The sequence below is a fragment of the Pelodiscus sinensis genome, chromosome 23 (genome assembly GCF_049634645.1).
Source record: "Pelodiscus sinensis isolate JC-2024 chromosome 23, ASM4963464v1, whole genome shotgun sequence".
Classification (NCBI taxonomy): domain Eukaryota; kingdom Metazoa; phylum Chordata; order Testudines; family Trionychidae; genus Pelodiscus; species Pelodiscus sinensis.
Window position 1 is genome coordinate 20163377 of NC_134733.1, and position 18447 is coordinate 20181823.

Below are 18447 nucleotides of genomic sequence, written 5' to 3' on the forward strand. Positions count from 1 at the left end.
CCTGCAAGAATCAACCTAAGTAGCTAGCTACAAATAATTCTGCTTTATGTAGAAAACTAGTTGGAGTTAAATTTCCCTGCATCTCTCACTAGTAACTGCTGCTGCCCTGCATCTATTTAATATACGCAAAAAAGGGAATTAAATATTAAGTGTCTAGGCAAGGTTTATTTTCACTCAGGAAGTTGTTTTTTCCTTTCTTGAAGTGGATTTTCTGCTTTTAAATGATGGCCTTCATTTTTCTCATTCATAGATAAATCAGAACCACCTTGACGCAGCAATCTGAATATAGGACTGAGACCCAGGAACTCCTGAGGTAAATCCAGCTGTGACACCAGTTTTTTTGGTGATGTTGGTAAGTCACATGGGTCCAAGTCTCTAGTGATGTTTGGTTGCCTTCATTTTTTGGGTGTGACTGAGTTGAGACATCTAGGACTTGATTTCTGAAGGCACGGATTGCTCACAACTCCAGTTGAAGTTTGTCAATCTGTGTTCTTTTATCACCTTGGAAAATCAGGTCTTAGGTGCCTGAAGTTGGACATCTGAAGATTAGAGTCTTGTTTTGAATATTTTTACTTTAATCTTGGTCTTAGTTCTTCTATATCTAAAGTGGGAATCATAATATGTAAGGGCTTAATTTTGTTTTTGGATGTCTGCAAAGTGTTTGCAATTTTTTTGTTTGTAAAGGAGTATATCTAGTTTGTGAAAAGAATCAGTTAAAAGTACAGTGCAGGTTGAACCTCTCTAATCCAGCACTCTCTGGTCTGGCAACATCTGTGGCCCAACATGATTTTAGTAGCCACATGTTCATTTATGGGTGAGGCCAAATTTCCCACAGTCCCATAAAGTTTATTTACAGCCACCAGTTCTGGCTCTCAGTGTTCTGTGCTATTATTAGCTCTGATTTATCCCTAAATGTCGTCTAAGAGCCCATTAAGCAGTGGAAGTGTTGGCAATGCTGCTAGACAACATTGACCTCCTTTGGATTGGCAAATTCTTTGGTTTGGCACCGATTAGGTTCTGAGGATGCCAGTCTAGAGAGGTTCAGCCTATACTATAGTTGTGTCTCCATCTTTGAACTAATGTGTTCTTGTGAGCAGCCTTGAAAGTTTACTACAGAATCCTATTTGTTGGACTCTTCTTCCCCTTACCTAGGACTTTGCTTTCCCTATTCTGTCTCCTGGCACATTCCCAACAAAACAGGGGCACAAGCCATGACTTCAGTGGATCTGGCATCTGCCTTATTAAACCCAAAGGCAGACAGCAAATGGCTTGTGAAAATATTACCCTTCTGAATTAAAGGCATCCTCTGGTGTTGGATAGGGAGTTAAAGAGTGAGCTTGCTGCTGCATTATAGAATGTGCATGTTGATCCTGCAAACCCGTACATGACTGGTCCCTATTCATGCTTTCCCCATAGTTGAGGAAGGCTGACTCTGGCTGCTTCTGAACTTGTCAGCGCCACTCTGTATGTTAATCAATAGGAGTCATTCAGATTACTGTGCCTCAAAGCAAACTTTGCAAACCTGGTTTGCTCCACAGGTAAACTGTGATCTTTGTGTATCTATCATCATGTCTCCTGCATTAGTTGTTTAAGTAGCACTATCCTGCAGCGGTGAAAGTAAGCGACCCGGTGTGCCGCTCCAGCAACACCTGGCTGAGCAGCAGCAAAAGCTAGCAAGGAGCTATTTAAATAGCTGGCAGGAACCCAGGTTGCAATAGGACAGTGCCTGTAAGAAATGTTAAGTTACTATCACCACTGCTGTCCTATGAAGCCTCTCTCAAAAGGGCATCAGTGAGGGATTTCTGCACAGGGGAGAATAACTTGCTGCATATCGATTCAATAGTCAGATTTTATTTTAACTGTGTGCAAAGTTTCTGCAGGTTTGAAATTCAAAAAGGTTTCAAACAGATCCCACAATCGGTGCACCTGGCACATACACATCACACCATCCTCTGAGGATTATAATAAACAGACTACCTCCCATAACATTATGGTACAAAAATGTAAATATAATTCTTACGGTTGCCTTTCATGAAAGACTTTGCAAAATATTTCTTGTAAAACCGACAATACAAGCCGTTACTTTTCTTCCTATGAGGATACAAAACAAGTTATTGCCTTTATAAAAGGCATTGCATAGCCTGAGCATAACAAACAATACTCTGCTTTTGAGAGTAATACATCCAGAAGAATCTCCTCTACGTAGCTTTAGTTATGGTGTAACATTTTCCCGAGTACACTCAATAAACTCTATAAACATTATAGAACCCCTACTACACCAATAATGAGAGCCAGATTTTCCAAGGTGCCCACTAAGATTGGATGCTAGCCTTGTGATTCGTAGGACATTGATTTTCACAAGTTCAAGTTGAAGTCAAGTGGCGTAAGATGCTGCATGCTTCAAAAATCAATGTTCTATGAGACTCGGGCTGCTAAAATTGAAGGCACTCCAACTGAGTGGAAAGTTTAAAAAGGTTAGCCTACAACTTCCTAGAAGTTACTTCTTTCTAAACAAACACACTCAAAAACCTCAGCAAGGTTACCAAAACATATTAAATATTTCATTTTGAACAACTACTTAGTCATCCTACCATGAGGATTACTTAGTACATTCTTTTAGAATAGCTACCTCCTCACATGGTGGGAGCATTTAGAGCCTTCTAGGAGAAGGGAAACTGACATCCAAGCATAAATATGCCCTATAAATGGAAAGCATTCTTCCCTACTCATTAGAGGAGTGACAGGACTTGTACAGCAAGTCACAGTCTCCTCTGGACTACAAGTGACCATCCAGAAACAATAAAAAAGTCCTTCAGATCTACCAGGGTCTCCACAGTCTGCCTGTGGGTTTCAGTGCTGCTTGTGTTGCAGACATTTGATAAGCTGCAGAGGATGCAGCTGGAGCTTTCGAGTCTGTGGCTGTAACTTCAGGCTTCTGGAAGTGGCACAGCAATTTCTTCTGTGTATCTGTGCTCGCAGAATGGAGAGACAGGAACTGCAGAGCTTCTTTGAGGCACCAGGAATACCCTTCACTATAATCCTGCTGCAGGCTTGTAGAAGAGGGTGCAAAAGCTGGGAAGAGAGAAAAGATGGAGATGGGTTTTAAACAGGGACATTTAGGCTGGCGTTTGGACCAGGGGTAAATGCAGGACAGGACAATTCTCCAAAAGCAAGGGGAAGGCACTTACCTTGCCTGTATTTCAGGTAGCTGACCGTCATCTCCAGGATGTCGGCCTTCTCCAGCTTGGAGTTGGGCTGGTGTCTCTGGAACTCCTTCTCCAGCAGGAGCTTCAGCTGCTCGATGCTGCTGTTAATCCGGTCCCGGCGCAACTTCTCTACAATTGGCTTCCTCAGCTGCAAAAAACACAAGAGGGGAGAGAAAGTTAGTGATCAGTTTCCTTTTCCCTTCGTTTGCCATCTTCTCTGTAAGCAGCTGAGCCAGTATCAGCCGCTTGCCCCTTAGTGCACGTTGCAGAAAGCAGGGAGTACCTACTCTGTTTTTCTCCTTGGGGGTTAGGATTTCCAGCGAGACAGCGTTCGGTGCCATTATCCCAAAATGTTCAAGTGCAGATCCTGCTGTTTAGCCAGTGCAGAAAGGAGCTGGAGAGCTCTTCTATTTATACTCCTAAGCTGCATACAAATGTCTGGGTCCTAAGCTTCTTTCAGTTTCCCACACTCACTAGCCAATCCCTGCTTTTACTAGGACAATAGAGAAAGCATCTATTACAGCATGGTAAATTGACTGTGAATTGCCAGGGGATAATACCCTGCTCCCAAAGGAGCAGGTGGACTGGGGAGTGTGTTACACAATAGGGACTGGCTTTGGAGGGACAGAGTAAGAACGTGGGAAAGCGTTTGCCGTCATTATAATCAAACTTGGGCCTGATGTGGGGACCGTCAACATCTCAATATGTTGCTTTTTCCCAGGCTGTAGTGAAATTAAGCACAGAAGACAGCTCCCAGGAAGGGAAAATGTCCCCTACTTTCCTGTGCCCAGAAGAGACGCTGTAAAGGAAAAAGTCCAGCATTAGAGGGACTAAACCTTTTCATTGACATTAAACCGTGCTTCGATGAATACAGTGCTTGTCAATTTCCAGGCAACTGATCAAAATCAAAAGGGAAAACCCCTGTTGGTGGGGAGGGGATCTTTTTAAGGATGATCCAGTTCAAAAGGCTTTTCTCCCCATCTTTTATATAAATTCTGTTTCCTCTGTCACTCTTTTCAAGTCTTAAAAACTTTTTTTTTTTTTTTTTTGCTTTTTTTCTGGACAATCTCAATTCCTCCTATAATGGCAAATCTGTATAATAATAATTAAGAGTAGTTTTGCCCTTCCCTGGCATCTTCCATTTGGTATCTTAGAGCATTAGACCAATAGTCATGAATTAAGCCTCACAACTGACTGCATATGACGCTGAGGCATAGCAATAGGGGAATCTCCTCCTGAAACACTCTGCATTCGGAAACTGAGGTACGAAGAAACTCATGCCCTGACCCGTACTGGGCCACAGCTGTTCTATCTACAAAATAGCTGTAATACTGCAGGATTTCCTGACTTCAGTTCCAATCTCTGACTCTCTCACATGCACACAGAGGTTTTCAATATGTTTGACTGTTATATACCCATGCACATTAGATGTTTTTGGCACAGTCAGCCAGCCACAGGGAAGCGTGAGAACGGCACGAGGTGGGCACTCATCTGACCAAGAGACTACTTTCTAAAGAATTAAGTAATATTTGAGGGGCAGCCGTGTTAGTCTGGATCTGCAAAAGCAGATGTATTGGAGCATAAGCTTTCGTGGGCAAAGACGCATCTGATGAAGTGGGTCTTTGCCCACGAAAGCTTATGCTCCAATACATCTGTTTGTCTATAAGGTATCACAGGACTCCTTGTCGCTTAAGTAATATTTGTTTTTTTTTTCATCTGACCTGATGCCAGAAATCCTGGATCCTGTTCCAGAGAGGTTGGCTGGGTGGTTAAAGAGATTTAGAGTAATGTTTTTCTGATCACTTCTTCTGCTCTTACCACAGGTCTTGTGCTCTTGAATATTTAGACTGTTAACAAAACATGTAGATCTAGGTTCATGTTTCTTTCTTAATTTATATCAAAGTAATCCTAATCATCACTGTTTAGTAAGCATTGCTTGCAAGCGTTCAAGTACATAAAATGACAAAAAAGATTGTTATAAAGAGGAGGGTGGTAAATTGTTCTTCTTAACCAACAAGACCAGGACAAGAAACAATGGGCTTAAATTACAGGAAGAGAGGTTTAGATTGAACATTAGGAAAAACTTTAACACACACATGTACATTCAGGGGCTGGACAGCAGTTTAATAGTATAAACTTAATCATCAGAAGTAATGTACTGGAAAAAAAACCACCCTCACAGTCACACAGCGTACCCACAGGAAATAAGGGGGGAGGTCAGAGAGAAAGGACTCACTCACGATCACACTAAAAACACCTTTGGGGGGGAAAAGGCTACAGATGTCGGAGAGTTTGACTCATTACCACACCAGAGGCAGAGTCACGTGCTGCCCTGAACCATGATGTTAGAATCTTTCCAGCAAATGGTGTCAGAGCCAGCATGTGAGATCCTGTATCGACAGGTGCCAATTCTGCTCTTGGTCATGTGTGGTCAGACTGCCGGGTTTGCTTGGGGCACCATTGATTTTGGTGGAGTACCTTGTGGACATGGCTGTCCTCTCAGGCACTGTACAGTCCAGAACTGGAAGTTGGGAATAATACACTTAGCACCTACAGAGAGCTCATCAACAGTAGCTCTTGCAGTATCCCTATTCCCATTTTAGAGATGGATAAACTGAGGTACAGAAGGGGAAGCGACTGCCTTCCTCTGCGGGTTGGGGCATGGGTCTTCTTTTTCAACTAGAGTAAATGGGGGATTCTCTGTAATTTGAAGTCCTCAAAAGAAGTTTTGAGGACGTTGGTAACTCAGAGGTGATGGGCCTGCAACAGAGTGGGTGAGAGGCTTGGGTCTGTGCTATGAGGGAGGTGTGATTAAATAATCATGATGGTCCCTTCTGGCCTTAAAATCTGAGTCTAAGATCATATGACAGGTCAATGACCAAAACAGGAACAGAATACAGATCTCCTGAGTCCCAACCCAATGCTCTATTCCCAAAGTCAGCCTTCCACCCACAGACCCTACTTCTTCAGCTCTGCTGCTCACAGGTTAAGGAGCTGATTTGCTATGTGCCTCAGTTTCCCATCAGTACAAAGATGTTAATGACAGCCCCAACTAACACTCTTTGGCAGCCTTTTAAAATGCAGAGAAAAACAATAAATAAACCTTTTGTCTAACCTCCCTTGGTAACCTCAGGCAAGTTATGCCTTTCTGTGCCTCAGTTTCCCCCTGTGAAAAATGGGGCTAATAATGGTATTGCATATCACTTGCTGCATGTAAATAATAATTCACAGATGTTGAAAGGGTGAATCTGCTAGAATCTGAGATCCTGCAAAGTTTATTTTACTGGTCACACGATTTTGCCATAAAGTTATCTAGCTGTCTTTATGACTCAGTTGCTGCTAACTCCATGACTTCCTGTGACAATGAGTTCCATACGTCCTGGCATGTTATACGTTAATAGCATTATTTATTGTTTTTCAAAAGCACCAAAGTGACTTGGCAGTGCAGGGCCCATTAAAAGTTTGCTTCTAGGTTACTTTGTACCTTTTGAATCGTTATGATCGTTATTTTATAAGAGCCAATGCAGTGCCACACACACTTGGACCGTTGTTGTAGCTCACAGTGAACATATAATGCAAAGCTCAGGGTACAGACCCAACAGTGTGTCAGCTGCATTGGGCTGTATGTCAAGCCTTACGCTGGATGAGACTGAGATGTGCTTTCCGCAGCAGAAGGGCACTGTGGGGTGGGAGGTTTCCTTTGGCCTGGGAAGCTTTGATCCAATTTCCAGTTCTGGAACTATGAAACGAGTGGTTTTAGATAACGCCGTCCTCCCCAGCGCAGTGCCCGGGAACCCAGAGGGCTGGAGCAGCCCTCATTGATTAAAGCATTATCCCTTGCTCTGAGTGCTGGCCAGATGGTGTAGAAGGCATTAGCTTTCCGCTCAGGACTCGCAGCGGCACACTTCTATTGTTGACAGTTTAACAGTGTGAATGGGGCAATGTGTGGGAAACTCTCAAAATCCCGGACTCACACCCTCTGAGGTGAATGGTGAACCAGGCAGGTTGCCTTGCATTGCACGCACAAACAACAAGCCTCTGGGGTTACAAACGCCAGCGTCTCTTTCTCTCTGTCACCAGTTGGGAAAGACCAGAACTCTAGCACCAAGTCCCCCACCTCCTCGCAAATCAAAGAAATGAACCATTCCTTTTGCAGCTGCTTTGAGTGACTGTATTATGCAGATCTATATACTTTACGGTAAGAGTTGGTATTTTCTGACATGGTAACCTCAGTTTAATAAAATCCCTAATTTAAGGCTTCTACATGACTAGATTCCTTGTGGAAATAAATGCAATGTGCATTACACACGGAAGCAAACATTGACTGTATTGCCATACGCTCATTATAATCACCTCTGGATGTGGGAAATCAGGATGATTAGAGTGGGATGCTACTGTCCTATTCTGTTCCCTAGGCTAGATTCTTCTCTATGGTGTAAGTTATGGATTGTTGTAATAAGCCATAAATCCAGTGTCTCTATGCAGTCCGTGATTTTTCGTGTCAGGCAAAGTTATTAATTTAAGCTCCCGGGCTCATCTTTTGAAGGATTTGTGCAAGTTCCCTTTGAGGATGAGGCCTGAGAAGTCAGATACAGTGAGATGGCTTTGTGAAAAGTGCTCCCCCATGGCTGACATGACTTTTTTGTCTAGTTTTTATCACTAGACAACTTACCTGGCCTTGCCCGAGGATGGGGCTCATACTCTGGCTGCTGGCTTCTCTCTCGGTGGGCCTGGGCTGTCCGCTGGTGCTCCCTAGGACAGGCCTTGGAGTGGTGGGGACCACACAGTGGCTGGCAGCTGCTCCATGGGGCTGAGATGTCAGGTGCTGCTGGTCAGTGGCTTCTGGCTGGGTTGCTTCTGTTCCCCTGTGGTCATTCCACAGTATAACTGTTCTTCCAGCTAGATCCCTCCCTTTGCATGTTAAGAGAAACAGTCAAATTCTAGGCACATCCCACCGTCTTGGCACAACCAAACCCTGACCTTGCTTTAAGTTAGGATAAGAGGAAGCTGCCTGTCAAATTTGGTGGTCCTAACTCTTACGGTTTCGTTCTTGGACAAACAGACTCACATACAGACAGAAAGACAGATGCACATTTCTGAAATATATGGCTAGATTTTTCTGGAAGAGTTCATTCAGAGCACAGTGATTGTCTTGTTTCACCCACATACTTGCTAGTGGGGGCATTTGGTGTGGTCTCTTCATTGTAATACTTCCTGTCATGTTTCATTGCCGTGAAATAAGGACTGGACCTTGAGAGGGAGACTGAAGGTCAGCGCTTAAGCCACTGCACCTGTGACGTTCGTTTTCTTGGGGGACTTGTTCAATCACGAGTTATGTTGACAGTCAAATCGCTGCACCCCGAATATAGCACAGCTTCAGAACTCTGATCACAATCCCCCAGGAGAGTGGAGGGGTTGGTCTATCTCGTGACACTTGGCGTTTTGTATTGATTAAAAATTGGCCCCAGAAATAAGTGACATTGCTAGAGTTCCAAGGCCTGGGTCATGTGACCTTGCACTGGCACCCACCCGTGCTAGGGCCAGGTCTCAGTGTAAACGAGAATCCGGCTTGCAGCATTTTATCAGTCATAACGATCAAACGCATACAGGGTTGCTTCTTTTTTCTTTCTTTCTCCCATCTTATCCTGTGGGTGACTGTGCCTTTTCTCAGTGCTCTCCCGCCCTTGCGGAGCGTGGTGTTTATTATGCTGATCCCACAGCCCAAGGATACTCTTTTGACAAAGACCCTATTAACCTCAGAGTGTGGGCCTGAGTTTCTCTGAGTTTCCCACACTTTCTTCCCTATTTGTGACATTCAAGGGGCTCACAAAAGAAGCGTGCCTCACAACAGCTCCCATTAGTGACGCTCTTTGACGCCGCATTGTGATTACCAGCAATTCCTGTCCCAATAGACCATCTGGAGAGCTATTTTCCCAAGGAGCACGTTGATCGATCAGTATTATCCAGGCCCTTTGAAAACTTGGGAATGTTATGCTCTTTGACACAAAATAGGTGGCTGGACGAGGGATTGTCAGCTAGATTTTAAGCTCGCTAAGGTACAGAAAAAGACCGTAAGTGTTCCTGTAATATGCACATGCGTATGCAGTATTGATCCTTTTCAGGAGGCCGGGTGACATGAAGTCAGGAAGTGGCATAATATGAAAAAGGGACGGGTTATGTGAAGATAGCCCTGGATGCACAGTTCGGGGGGGATGCATTTATGTTCTCCACAGAGCAAGCGTAACCCTGGCAGTGAAAATGCAGGCATCTCTCTTCCTGATTTATACCAGTATGAGTGGCAGGAGATGCCAGCCTTATAGGCTGGATTCTCGTCCTACACCAGTTTTCCAGAGGTGTAAATTTTCTGACTTGTTTCCGATTTACACCAGTGCAAGTGAGATCAGACGTAGACCCAGAGGCCCATAAACTCTGGTTCTCAAAGTTTATCTTTTCTGTTTTTCCGTCTGACTTCATCAGCTTACACTCAAGCAGCGTGTGATGTGGCTCATGGCTCAGTTTACTCCAAAAAGATGCATATTAGCTGTATGAGATAGTTATACACATACTAGCAGTTTACTCTAAGTAGATCTATAATAGCTAAGAGAAACATGAGTGATTCTATTCCTTGTCTGTATTGAGTACAGTCTCTATGGAAGGTAGCGTGTGGTAATATCAAATTGCATTACTACTTACCTTCTTTCTAGGTAGAGCAGAATCATGTCCCCTGTCTTCATTTGTAATCTCAGTTCATTAGAATTGGTTTGTTAATTTAAAAACCCCCACACATGCATAAACAAACAGCTTGAATCTGATTGACTGATATTTGAGCGAGGAGTTTCCTTGTGCTTTTTAAATATGTGACTTCCACTTTTTATAAAAATGTTTGCAAACTTTTTATATTTGTACTGAAACGTGGTATTCATTAATCACCCTTCTCATGTTAAAAAAGTTTCGTTCAACCAGTCTGGGAGCAGAATATATGCCATATGAACCATTAAATACTGCAAAGAATGGTGAGTTGCCATAACAAAGAGCTTGCAATTAACTAACTAAATAACAATAATTTTTGGTTCTTATGTAGCACTATTTTATTGATAGAGTTTAGGGCTCGCCGAGCGGCGGCGAGCCCTGCTCACCAGCTGTGCGGTCCTGCGCTCTGCACATGCACAGATCGCTCTGTGCCAGCTCTTTCAGGGTGGATTACACTATTTGTTGAGCCCTATGACCACTGCCCATGACTTGGGCTCTAAGGCACTCCAGCAATCCAAATAATTACTAGCTTTACAGATGGGGAAACTGAGGCAGAGAATGTGACTTTCCTATTTTCTCACAGCAAGCTAGTGCATGAGCAGGTCTTCCATGTCCCAGCTCAGTGATCAATCTGGGTCCACTACAGTTTGAAGATTCTTCAATTTGAATCATTTGGTGAATATTTATGAATAATTAATCTAGTCACAAAAATCAGGATCAGCCTTGAATTAAATCACAAAAGCAGCAAGAAAAAAAAGGTATACATATATTGAATTACTGCAGCCGGCTCCTGACATTTATTGAATTACTGCAGCCGGTTCCTGTGTTCATAGTACAAGAATAACATGAAGGGCCCATGTAAACACATGGAGGAAAGGCAAAAAGATTCTATTGTCCAGTTACTTTTTTTTTTAATTCTTTCTATAAACATAGCAAAGAAACTTACTGCAGATTCCCTGCCAAAGCTAGGTGGGGACTGACCAATCAGTGTTGTTCTTGGCAGTAAACCACATTGACTCTGGGTTGTGCTTGGCTGGGAGACTGGGTGTGCTCGGTTAACCCTGGGTTTTTAAAGAGAAATTATTTCAGTAGAAATACAGCTTTTCAAGGACATGTCTTTCATGGAATCACAGGGGAGATAGGCTATTTGGCCAATGATGGGAATCATCCATTCTCAATGCACGATGATTCCTTACCATATACGCTTATAAATATACACAGTACAGGAACCACCAATAATTTTTAGAAATAATACGGTAAGCTAGCATTTTTGATAATTATCTGCACATTTAATTTAATCGGGAACCTCAGACAGGGAAGGTAAAGCATCAGCATTCCTTGCTGAGCTGGCTAGTGAGTGGGATTTCTCTGGGGAGTAGCACTTCTTATATGCAACGAGACGCGTACTGCAGGTAAGGGCTGGAGTTTAAAAGTTACTATTGAAAATGCTGTTTACCTCTGTTACAGGGTGGCTGGCTCTTTGACAAGAGATGGGCTTAGTGCCTACGAAAAGAAAGAAGAGGGCTGAGCGAAGCTGAAGGACTCTCTGCAGAGAAGGAGGAAGAGCACAGGGAGGGAGTTGCTGCCAGTGCTCAGTAAAAAAAATAAGCCAGACCAGACCTCCAGGACAGGAGGACTGGGTCTATCTTGCAGCTGGGATGTAGATGCTGTGAGTTTTTGTGTTTGTTGGTTTGATCGGTATATCCTAGAAAGGGCGGAAGTCTGTCTGGTAAATGGCATAGCCAGAGGACCAAGTCACTGCAACAGCCAAACCAGGCTGGAGGGCTTTATGAGATGCCCTGAAAAGGGGAAACCGAGGCAGGTTTGTCCTAGAGACACGCTAGACCATGAGGGGGCGCTCACTGGTAAGGATCTCTAACACAGGTGCAGTCAGCAGGATTTGTTCTGTGCATGCCCCTTAGTGATGAGAGGAGAATGGAGAAGAGGAAGCCAAAGAGCAGCGCGGCCTTATCCGGTGGTTAAATAGTATATGTGGGGTCAGCAGTAACTGCTGTGGTTCCTGCTCCAGTTTTTAGAAGTATACAGATGGCACGGGCCAAGCCAGGAAGTTCTGCTGAGGAACAGAGAGGCAGCAAGAGGCACAGTTTTCTCTGCAAAGGCAGCTGGCAGTCCTGGAGAAGTAGTAGCAGCAGCACATATCGGGAACGCTGCAAATGCAAATATCCGTAGCCACAGACCTTTGCCTGTGGGCAAGTGGGGCACCTGAGAAGGGTTTACTCCTATGGCACCATTGTTGAGACTGACTTTGGGAAGTGGAGCACCAAGTTGCAGGATGCAAAAGCGTGGCAGACCAGAGAGGCTCCTGCTGGGAGAAGACCCCAGGTTGGAAGGCCTCCCCTGGGGGCGAGCTAAAGAAGAGCCCAAGCAGAATGGAAGAACTCTTGTTTGTTTGGACTTTTGTGACATTGAAACCTCGGTGAGGGGAAACTGAGGCAGGGTGCTGCTGCACCACCCTGCCCACAAGATGGCTGAGTCCATGACAAATTCTGTAAAACATTTTTGTGAGAGTGTGTGGAAGGTGCTCCAAGCTGGCTTTGCGTTACCCAATAAAGTCCATGCTTAGGGGCTTGATAACCGCTCACACTCTTCTCTCTCCCAGCTTCAAATCTTCTCAGTCTGTCTTCCTTCATTTTCCATAGCTGTCCCTGGACAGAGGAGTGACTGGCTATTACACCCACATCCGTGGTTCACAAGTATCCTAGCAGCCTGGATTCGTTTAGCTTGACTCACCATCTGCATGTTTTGTTGGTCCCTAGAGTGCTGCTAGACTGATTGTTGTTTAAGTTTTATCTACTCACTATCTCTCTTTTTCTCCCCCCCCCCTTCCCTTATTTATCCTTATTTATCTTGGATCTTTGGTCATCTGAAGAAGTGGGTTTTGCCCATGGAAGTTCATGATACCATCCACGTGTTTTGTTAGTCTTTATAGAGCTACTAGACTATTCGTTGTTTTTTAAGTTTTTCCTAATTAGCATGGTGGGGTTTTCAGGGTTTTGTAAGCCCTCATTGAGGAGGGCATGCAGGGCTTGTTTTCTATATTGCTATGGTGGGAGGGATCAAAGGGGACATGTCGCTGTTATATTTTTGTACCTCAATAGGGTCTGGAGTGTGGCAGCATTTCTTTGAAGGAAACAAGCCCATGTTAAAAATTTATAGTTAGTACAGAATAACCTCTAGCATTTGTATAGAGATTGACCTTCAGCTATCTCAAAGTGCTTTAGAACAGGTGGGACAATGTTATCATTCCCAAGTCTACAGATTGGGAAACTGAGGCAGAGAGATGAAGTGACTTGCCCATTTAGCACATCAGTGGCAGAGCAGGGAGTCATATCAAAATCTCTTGAGTCGCAACACTGCTTGATCTTCCTGGACTAATGCTGACTTTTTGAGGCTTCCTTGGATTCCTTAAAGATGAGAATGAAATGCTTATAAAAAACAAGAGAAAATAATTTGAAAAGGAAATCCTTACTTGATGGTATAGACATGCAGCTTATATTTTAAAGGAGAAAGGAGAAGCTTTTTGTTTCCTTCGAGAACCTGTATTCAGGTTTCTGTGAACAGAAGGTACTAATATTAAAACACCATGTGATCCCTGAATTTTCACCTATTAAAGAAAATGGGAATTTTCCTTTTTGACCTCAAGGGGGGCAGGTTCAGGGCTTTAAAACAGAGCAAAGTGCTGAATTCTTCATAGTTCAAATGTGTTTTCCATGCCACCAATGTCTGGAGGAGAAGGAAGCATTGGGTTGTGAACTCAGGGCATGGCAGAAAAATTAACTATTGGTGAGGGAGGGCAGTGAAATGTTTTTTTGATGTTTTACTTTGAAGTCTGTGCATGATCCGTTAGGGAATCTTACACATCTGTTTATAGCATTTTAGTTCACCTTTAATACACAATAGGCCTTTGTGACTTTATTTTTAGTAGCTTTTTTGTTTATCTTTTTAGGCCAAATCCTGCTTCTTTTCCAGCTGAAATCTGTGTAGCTGCTTACATGTGTGTGCGCACTGGAGAGCTTATAGCATTTACAAAGAGCAACATCCCTACACAGCCTCATTCTGTATATAGACTAAAATAGGGGGGTTGTCTGTCATAATCTGGGAGCAGCAGCATTTAGAAGACAGTGCTGAAAGCCAGTGCCCTAAGCAATCTGGCTAGATTCTGAAAAAAATGTTTTTGCTTGGTCTCCCTGGACCCCTTGTGACTCTCCTCTCACCCGGCACACTTCGAGTCCTGATGTTACCCTCACATTGCCCCATAAAATTCCATGTTTTAAGGACTTCAAACAAAAGATCAATGAATAAAAAGCATTTTATTGATATTTACATTGATGGAACCAATGTCACTTTCAACATCACAGACGATGAATACGTGGCAACTTTATAAAAGCCTATTAAGCTCATCAGCATATTCAGTGAATGACTGTAGAGTACACATTTTCCACCTTCCATTCCCATTAATTAAGATACACAGCAGGTACTTCCTTTACAAAAGGCATCAATAATCCCTCAACTGAGATCAACCCATGCTGCATGTTGAGAGAATTTCTCCTACAGTAAATCGTTATCATAATAACTTTGCACAAGAGTTTATACTACGATAGCGTAGGGACTTCAGAAGCATCGATATTTCGGAATCAAATCTTTCACTCAAAAGGTAAAGTCTAGACTCTCTTTGTCATACAAATTACATCTTCACATGGCCCTTCTGCTTGAAGGTCAATACCCAACGTAGGGCCAAAAAAGCTCCTGATTCAATGCCCATGGAAATCCATGGAGATTCCCATGGACTTCAAAGGGCACTGGAGAGAGAGCCTTCTCAAGCTAAACTCTGATGGAAGTCAGTCAGAGATTGACTCTGTAAAGTGCCAACGGGCTTAGCCCGGTATTGAGCTCGGAAACACCCATAAGGGCAGTGTGCTTGCTGCAAGATACAGACACCGTCCTTCACTATGAAGGGAAACTGCTGCTGAGACCATTTCTCAGGACAAACCATAAAACCCCTCCTGGAAATCAAAGTTTCCTACTTTAAAGAGGGACCATTCACTCAGAGATCCCTTTGGTTTTGCAGTGCACCCCGCCTCCAAAAGTCCAGTCTACCATGGTCTCCAGATGGCAGCAACAGCTGCAGGGGTATTTTTCTGGACAGGATGCTTCCTAGATACCAGACATGGCAAAGGGGGTGAGCTGTGCATGGGGGGTGAGCTCAGGTTGTCTGGAATCATCTGAGCTCTGCAGAAATGCTTGATCAGCTGTGCCTGAGCTTCCTTCTTAGGCTCACAATAGGAGAGGAACCGCAGGGCTTCCTTCAGGCACTGCAGATAGCCAGTGCTGAAATCCTGTTCAGGGCACTTCGGGCTGAACACTGGAAAAGGAAGGGGAGAGAATCAACATGTTAATGGTCGGTCCAAACTCCGAGCAGTCTAATACATCTGAAGGGCTCAACAGGAGGTCCCACAAACCCTTGCTCATGTGGCTAGTCCTTACGCAAAGGGTCCCATTGACTCCCCCAGGAGTAAAGTCTACTCATGTGAGCAAAGGTTTGGAGGAGCCGGCCCTGGCAAAGCAGCCCCAGGTGGGGTGGAGCGATAAAGCATGCTGCATACTCACTTTGTGCCTGCAGCTGGCTCTGCTGTTTCAGGTAGCCCACGGCCACTTCTAGGATGTCGGCCTTCTCCAGCTTGGAGTTGGGCTGGTGTCTCTGGATCTCCTTCTCCAGCAGGAGTTTCAGCTGCTCGATGCTGCTGTTAATCCGGTCCCGGCGCATTTTCTCCACCACCGGCTTCCTCAGCTGCACAAGAGAAGGGCCAGTTTGTTAGGGATACACTTGGATCCAATTTATTTACATAAACTTGGTTGAATCCCACCCACGTCCATTAAGACAAATTCCTACTCTGTGGAAAGTCGGTGGTTCTGAGCGTGCGTCCATCTATCTTCCTCTTTTACCTCTATCTCCTTTACACCAATCTTTAATCTCGTTCTTTACATGGTGGTTTTTTTTTTACTCGCTCACTATCTATTTATCCTTATTTTCATGCATGTATGATCTCTCTTATGTTCCGGTATAAAATTAGTTAGGTAACACGCAGCTGGCTTGGAAGTTTCAGATGCATGAGGAGTCCTTAACCTAACACACACTTCCCAGCCTTGCATGTTTAAAGGTCTCAGAGAGGGAGCCGTGTTAGTCTGTAGCTTTAAAAACGAGTAGTCCTTAGAGGCTAACAAACATATTGTTTTGTCCACGAAAGCTCATGATACTATATGTATATTTTTGTTAGTCTCTAAGGGGCTACAGGACCTCGCGTCATTTCCCCAGCCTTATCCATTGCTCTACTTACTTTATTCTTCTCTTTTGGAAGCAGTTTCTCCTCCACGTGGGCCATGAAGCTGTTGCTGGGAGCCATTCTTCTCCCTGTCTGTTACGGGCACAGATCTGTGGGTGAGTGCCAGTGCTGAGCCCAAGGCGGTGTGACAGCCTCTATTTATACCCCCGAAGGGCCCAGCCGCGATGTGAGTCTCAGGCTTGTTGATGTTTCCCACACTCGCTCAGCCAATCGGGACACATGGGCAAACAATAGAGGAGGCATCTATTAGTGCATGCTACATTGATTCTAAATGCCCCGGAGAGAATAACCTTTTGCCCAAACCAACTGGTGGAGTGTGCAGCGTAGTGCTGCAGGGCTACGCGAGGATCTGGGAAAGCCCTGACCCTCCAGCTGGTAGTCTGGCAAGGATCAATTGCATTCCAGAGTCACAGCATGTGCCACTCGCATTCATCCTGGGGACAGAGGCACACGTTTCGGGAAAGGCGGGAAAAGGAGTGGGGTGGTGCCCTCAGGGTTAGAACAAGCCGTTCTCTAGCCATCTCTCTGCTCTTCCTGGAGAGGGCATCGGACACCCCGCTCCATTATTACAGTGTTTGCCTGCTTAGGGTTCTGGTTTGGAAGTGCCAAGTGACTGACCGATGAGCAAAGCCGGCCTGAAGGAGCCTCTAAGGGGATTCTGACCGCTGCATGGCTGGATGGGGGAAGGTGTCTGGGCCTGGAGAGGGTTTCTAGGGATGCCTAGGCATGGGTGTGTAAGGGGATAGATACCGCTCATGGGGGTGGCTAGAGAGATATACATTACAACCTCATTTTCTGTCTTCCTCATTGATACTACGCGTATCCCTACAGCGCTCCGCACCCAGCCACTTCCACGGCCCTCGCTCGGGCTAGGTGGATGCTCCTGCAGGCCCATGATTAGCCAGGCTTGTGTCTTTCTTCTCCCTCTTCTCTTTTGGCTCTCCTAAAGGTATTTTCGGGGGCTCAATAACAGAGGGAGGTTCTAGTCACAGCTCAAATCTGTTCTCACCAGCTGAGATGCCGGAAAGGTTCAGATCCAGGTGGGGATAGGGATTTGATACCTTAGCCCCATTTCTAAAGTCCAACATGGAGGGAATCAGTGAGCTCGGAGCTTTGGCTTGGCTCAATTAAATCATCTAAAAAATGCAAAAGCTTCTCAGCCCATAGGAGACCCCCAGGTTGTAAATCTTGATGATCAGGCTTGTTTCTAAGTTTTCCAGGGCATCCAGTTTTCAACCAGTCTACTAATTGCACTCTTTTTCACTGTAGATGAATAACTCTAGTCCAGAGGGTTAAACTCCATACTAAGAGCCAGCAGACTCTGCCACTGACTTCCTGTGGGACCTTTGGCAAGTCACTTCATCTCTGTTTCCTGGTCTGGAATAATAGTACTCAGCCCTCTTTGTAACGGGCATGGAAACAAATGGACGAGAGGTATGTTCTGAATTGTTGGGTTGAAACCAACAAGTGCAGAGACACCTAAGAATATTTTTATTATGCTGTTTTTGAACCCGAGCACTCCCTTTTCATGTTCACACTTGGGGGCTGCCAGTTCTGATTTTTATCCAAGTAGATACATTTAATGTCTGAGTTTAATTTTAAAGACAGCAGTAAACATAGCCTAGGATCACATCCCCTACTGGCGTAAACTGGGATTGCTCCAGTGACATATGATAGAGGTATACAGGCAGTCCCCGAGTTACGCGGATCCGACTTATGTCAGATCCGCAGTTACGAACGAGGTTTGCTGCGTGTCTCCCTGGTCTGCTGAGACGGGGAGCAAAGCCTCTGAGGACGCCGGCAGCGGGACAGCTGCGGCGCGTCTGGGCTCTCCGCTGCCCGCATGCTCCCCGGCTTTGCTCCCCGTCTCCCTGGTCTGCTGGTCTCTAGCAGACCAGGGAGACGGGGAGCAAAGCCGCGGAGGACCCGGGCGGCGGGACCGCGGTGCGTCTCGGTCCGCCGCCCGCGTCTCCCTGGTCTGCTGGGGGAGGGCGGGATGCAGCTAGTACGCCCCCCCCCCCTCCCCAGCAGACCAGGCTTTTCTCCGGACGCCTGTGGTAGAGCAGTTGGGGTGCTGCCGGTTGGTCCCGCAGCGCCTCTCTGGGCGCTACTGGACCAACCCGGCAGCA

At 45.1% G+C, this 18447-nt stretch overlaps 3 protein-coding genes across 15 annotated transcripts in view; 1 reads left to right on the forward strand and 2 right to left on the reverse strand.

Moving 5' to 3' along the window:
- LOC102458752 (transcription factor HES-5) overlaps positions 1 to 18447 on the forward strand; it is a 38456-nt gene that overhangs the window by 2126 nt on the left and 17883 nt on the right. For 4 of the 13 annotated variants that reach the window (XM_075906684.1, XM_075906693.1, XM_075906694.1 and 1 more), the window contains exon 1: positions 16585 to 17752. Coding sequence is in view for 2 of the 13 variants with exons in the window: in XM_075906691.1 (XP_075762806.1) it covers positions 17732 to 17752 (21 nt within the window). In the remaining 11 variants the exon portion in view is untranslated. Of the gene's footprint in view, positions 1 to 250; positions 353 to 3204; positions 17753 to 18447 lie in introns of those variants that run through there. The other 9 variants (XM_075906685.1, XM_075906687.1, XM_075906689.1 and 6 more) reach the window with 7 other exon arrangements.
- Positions 345 to 3576, reverse strand: HES5 (hes family bHLH transcription factor 5). The gene is made up of 3 exons (XM_006124675.4): positions 3494 to 3576; positions 3189 to 3354; positions 345 to 3072 (listed from the first exon to the last, which is right to left on the reverse strand). Exons 1-3 carry the CDS (start codon positions 3545 to 3547, stop codon positions 2819 to 2821), a joined length of 474 nt encoding a protein of 157 aa, XP_006124737.1. The 5' UTR covers positions 3548 to 3576; the 3' UTR covers positions 345 to 2818.
- Positions 15071 to 16440, reverse strand: LOC102454225 (transcription factor HES-5-like). The gene is made up of 3 exons (XM_006124674.4): positions 16313 to 16440; positions 15585 to 15765; positions 15071 to 15339 (listed from the first exon to the last, which is right to left on the reverse strand). The coding sequence occupies exons 1-3, from the start codon at positions 16376 to 16378 to the stop codon at positions 15071 to 15073; spliced, it is 516 nt and encodes a 171-aa protein (XP_006124736.2). The 5' UTR covers positions 16379 to 16440.

Bases quoted from the DNA above. Each gene is read 5' to 3' on its own strand.
- LOC102454225 (XM_006124674.4), bottom strand. From the start codon at position 16,378: ATGGCTCCCAGCAACAGCTTCATGGCCCACGTGGAGGAGAAACTGCTT. The intron at 15,766-16,312 runs GTAAGTAGAGCA...TCTCTTGTGCAG, and splicing joins TTCCAAAAGAGAAGAATAAA to CTGAGGAAGCCGGTGGTGGA. The intron at 15,340-15,584 runs GTGAGTATGCAG...TTCCTTTTCCAG, and splicing joins GAGCCAGCTGCAGGCACAAA to TGTTCAGCCCGAAGTGCCCT.
- HES5 (XM_006124675.4), bottom strand. From the start codon at position 3,547: ATGGCACCGAACGCTGTCTCGCTGGAAATCCTAACCCCCAAGGAGAAA. The intron at 3,355-3,493 runs GTAGGTACTCCC...TGTTTTTTGCAG, and splicing joins CCCCCAAGGAGAAAAACAGA to CTGAGGAAGCCAATTGTAGA. The intron at 3,073-3,188 runs GTAAGTGCCTTC...CTCTCTTCCCAG, and splicing joins CTACCTGAAATACAGGCAAG to CTTTTGCACCCTCTTCTACA.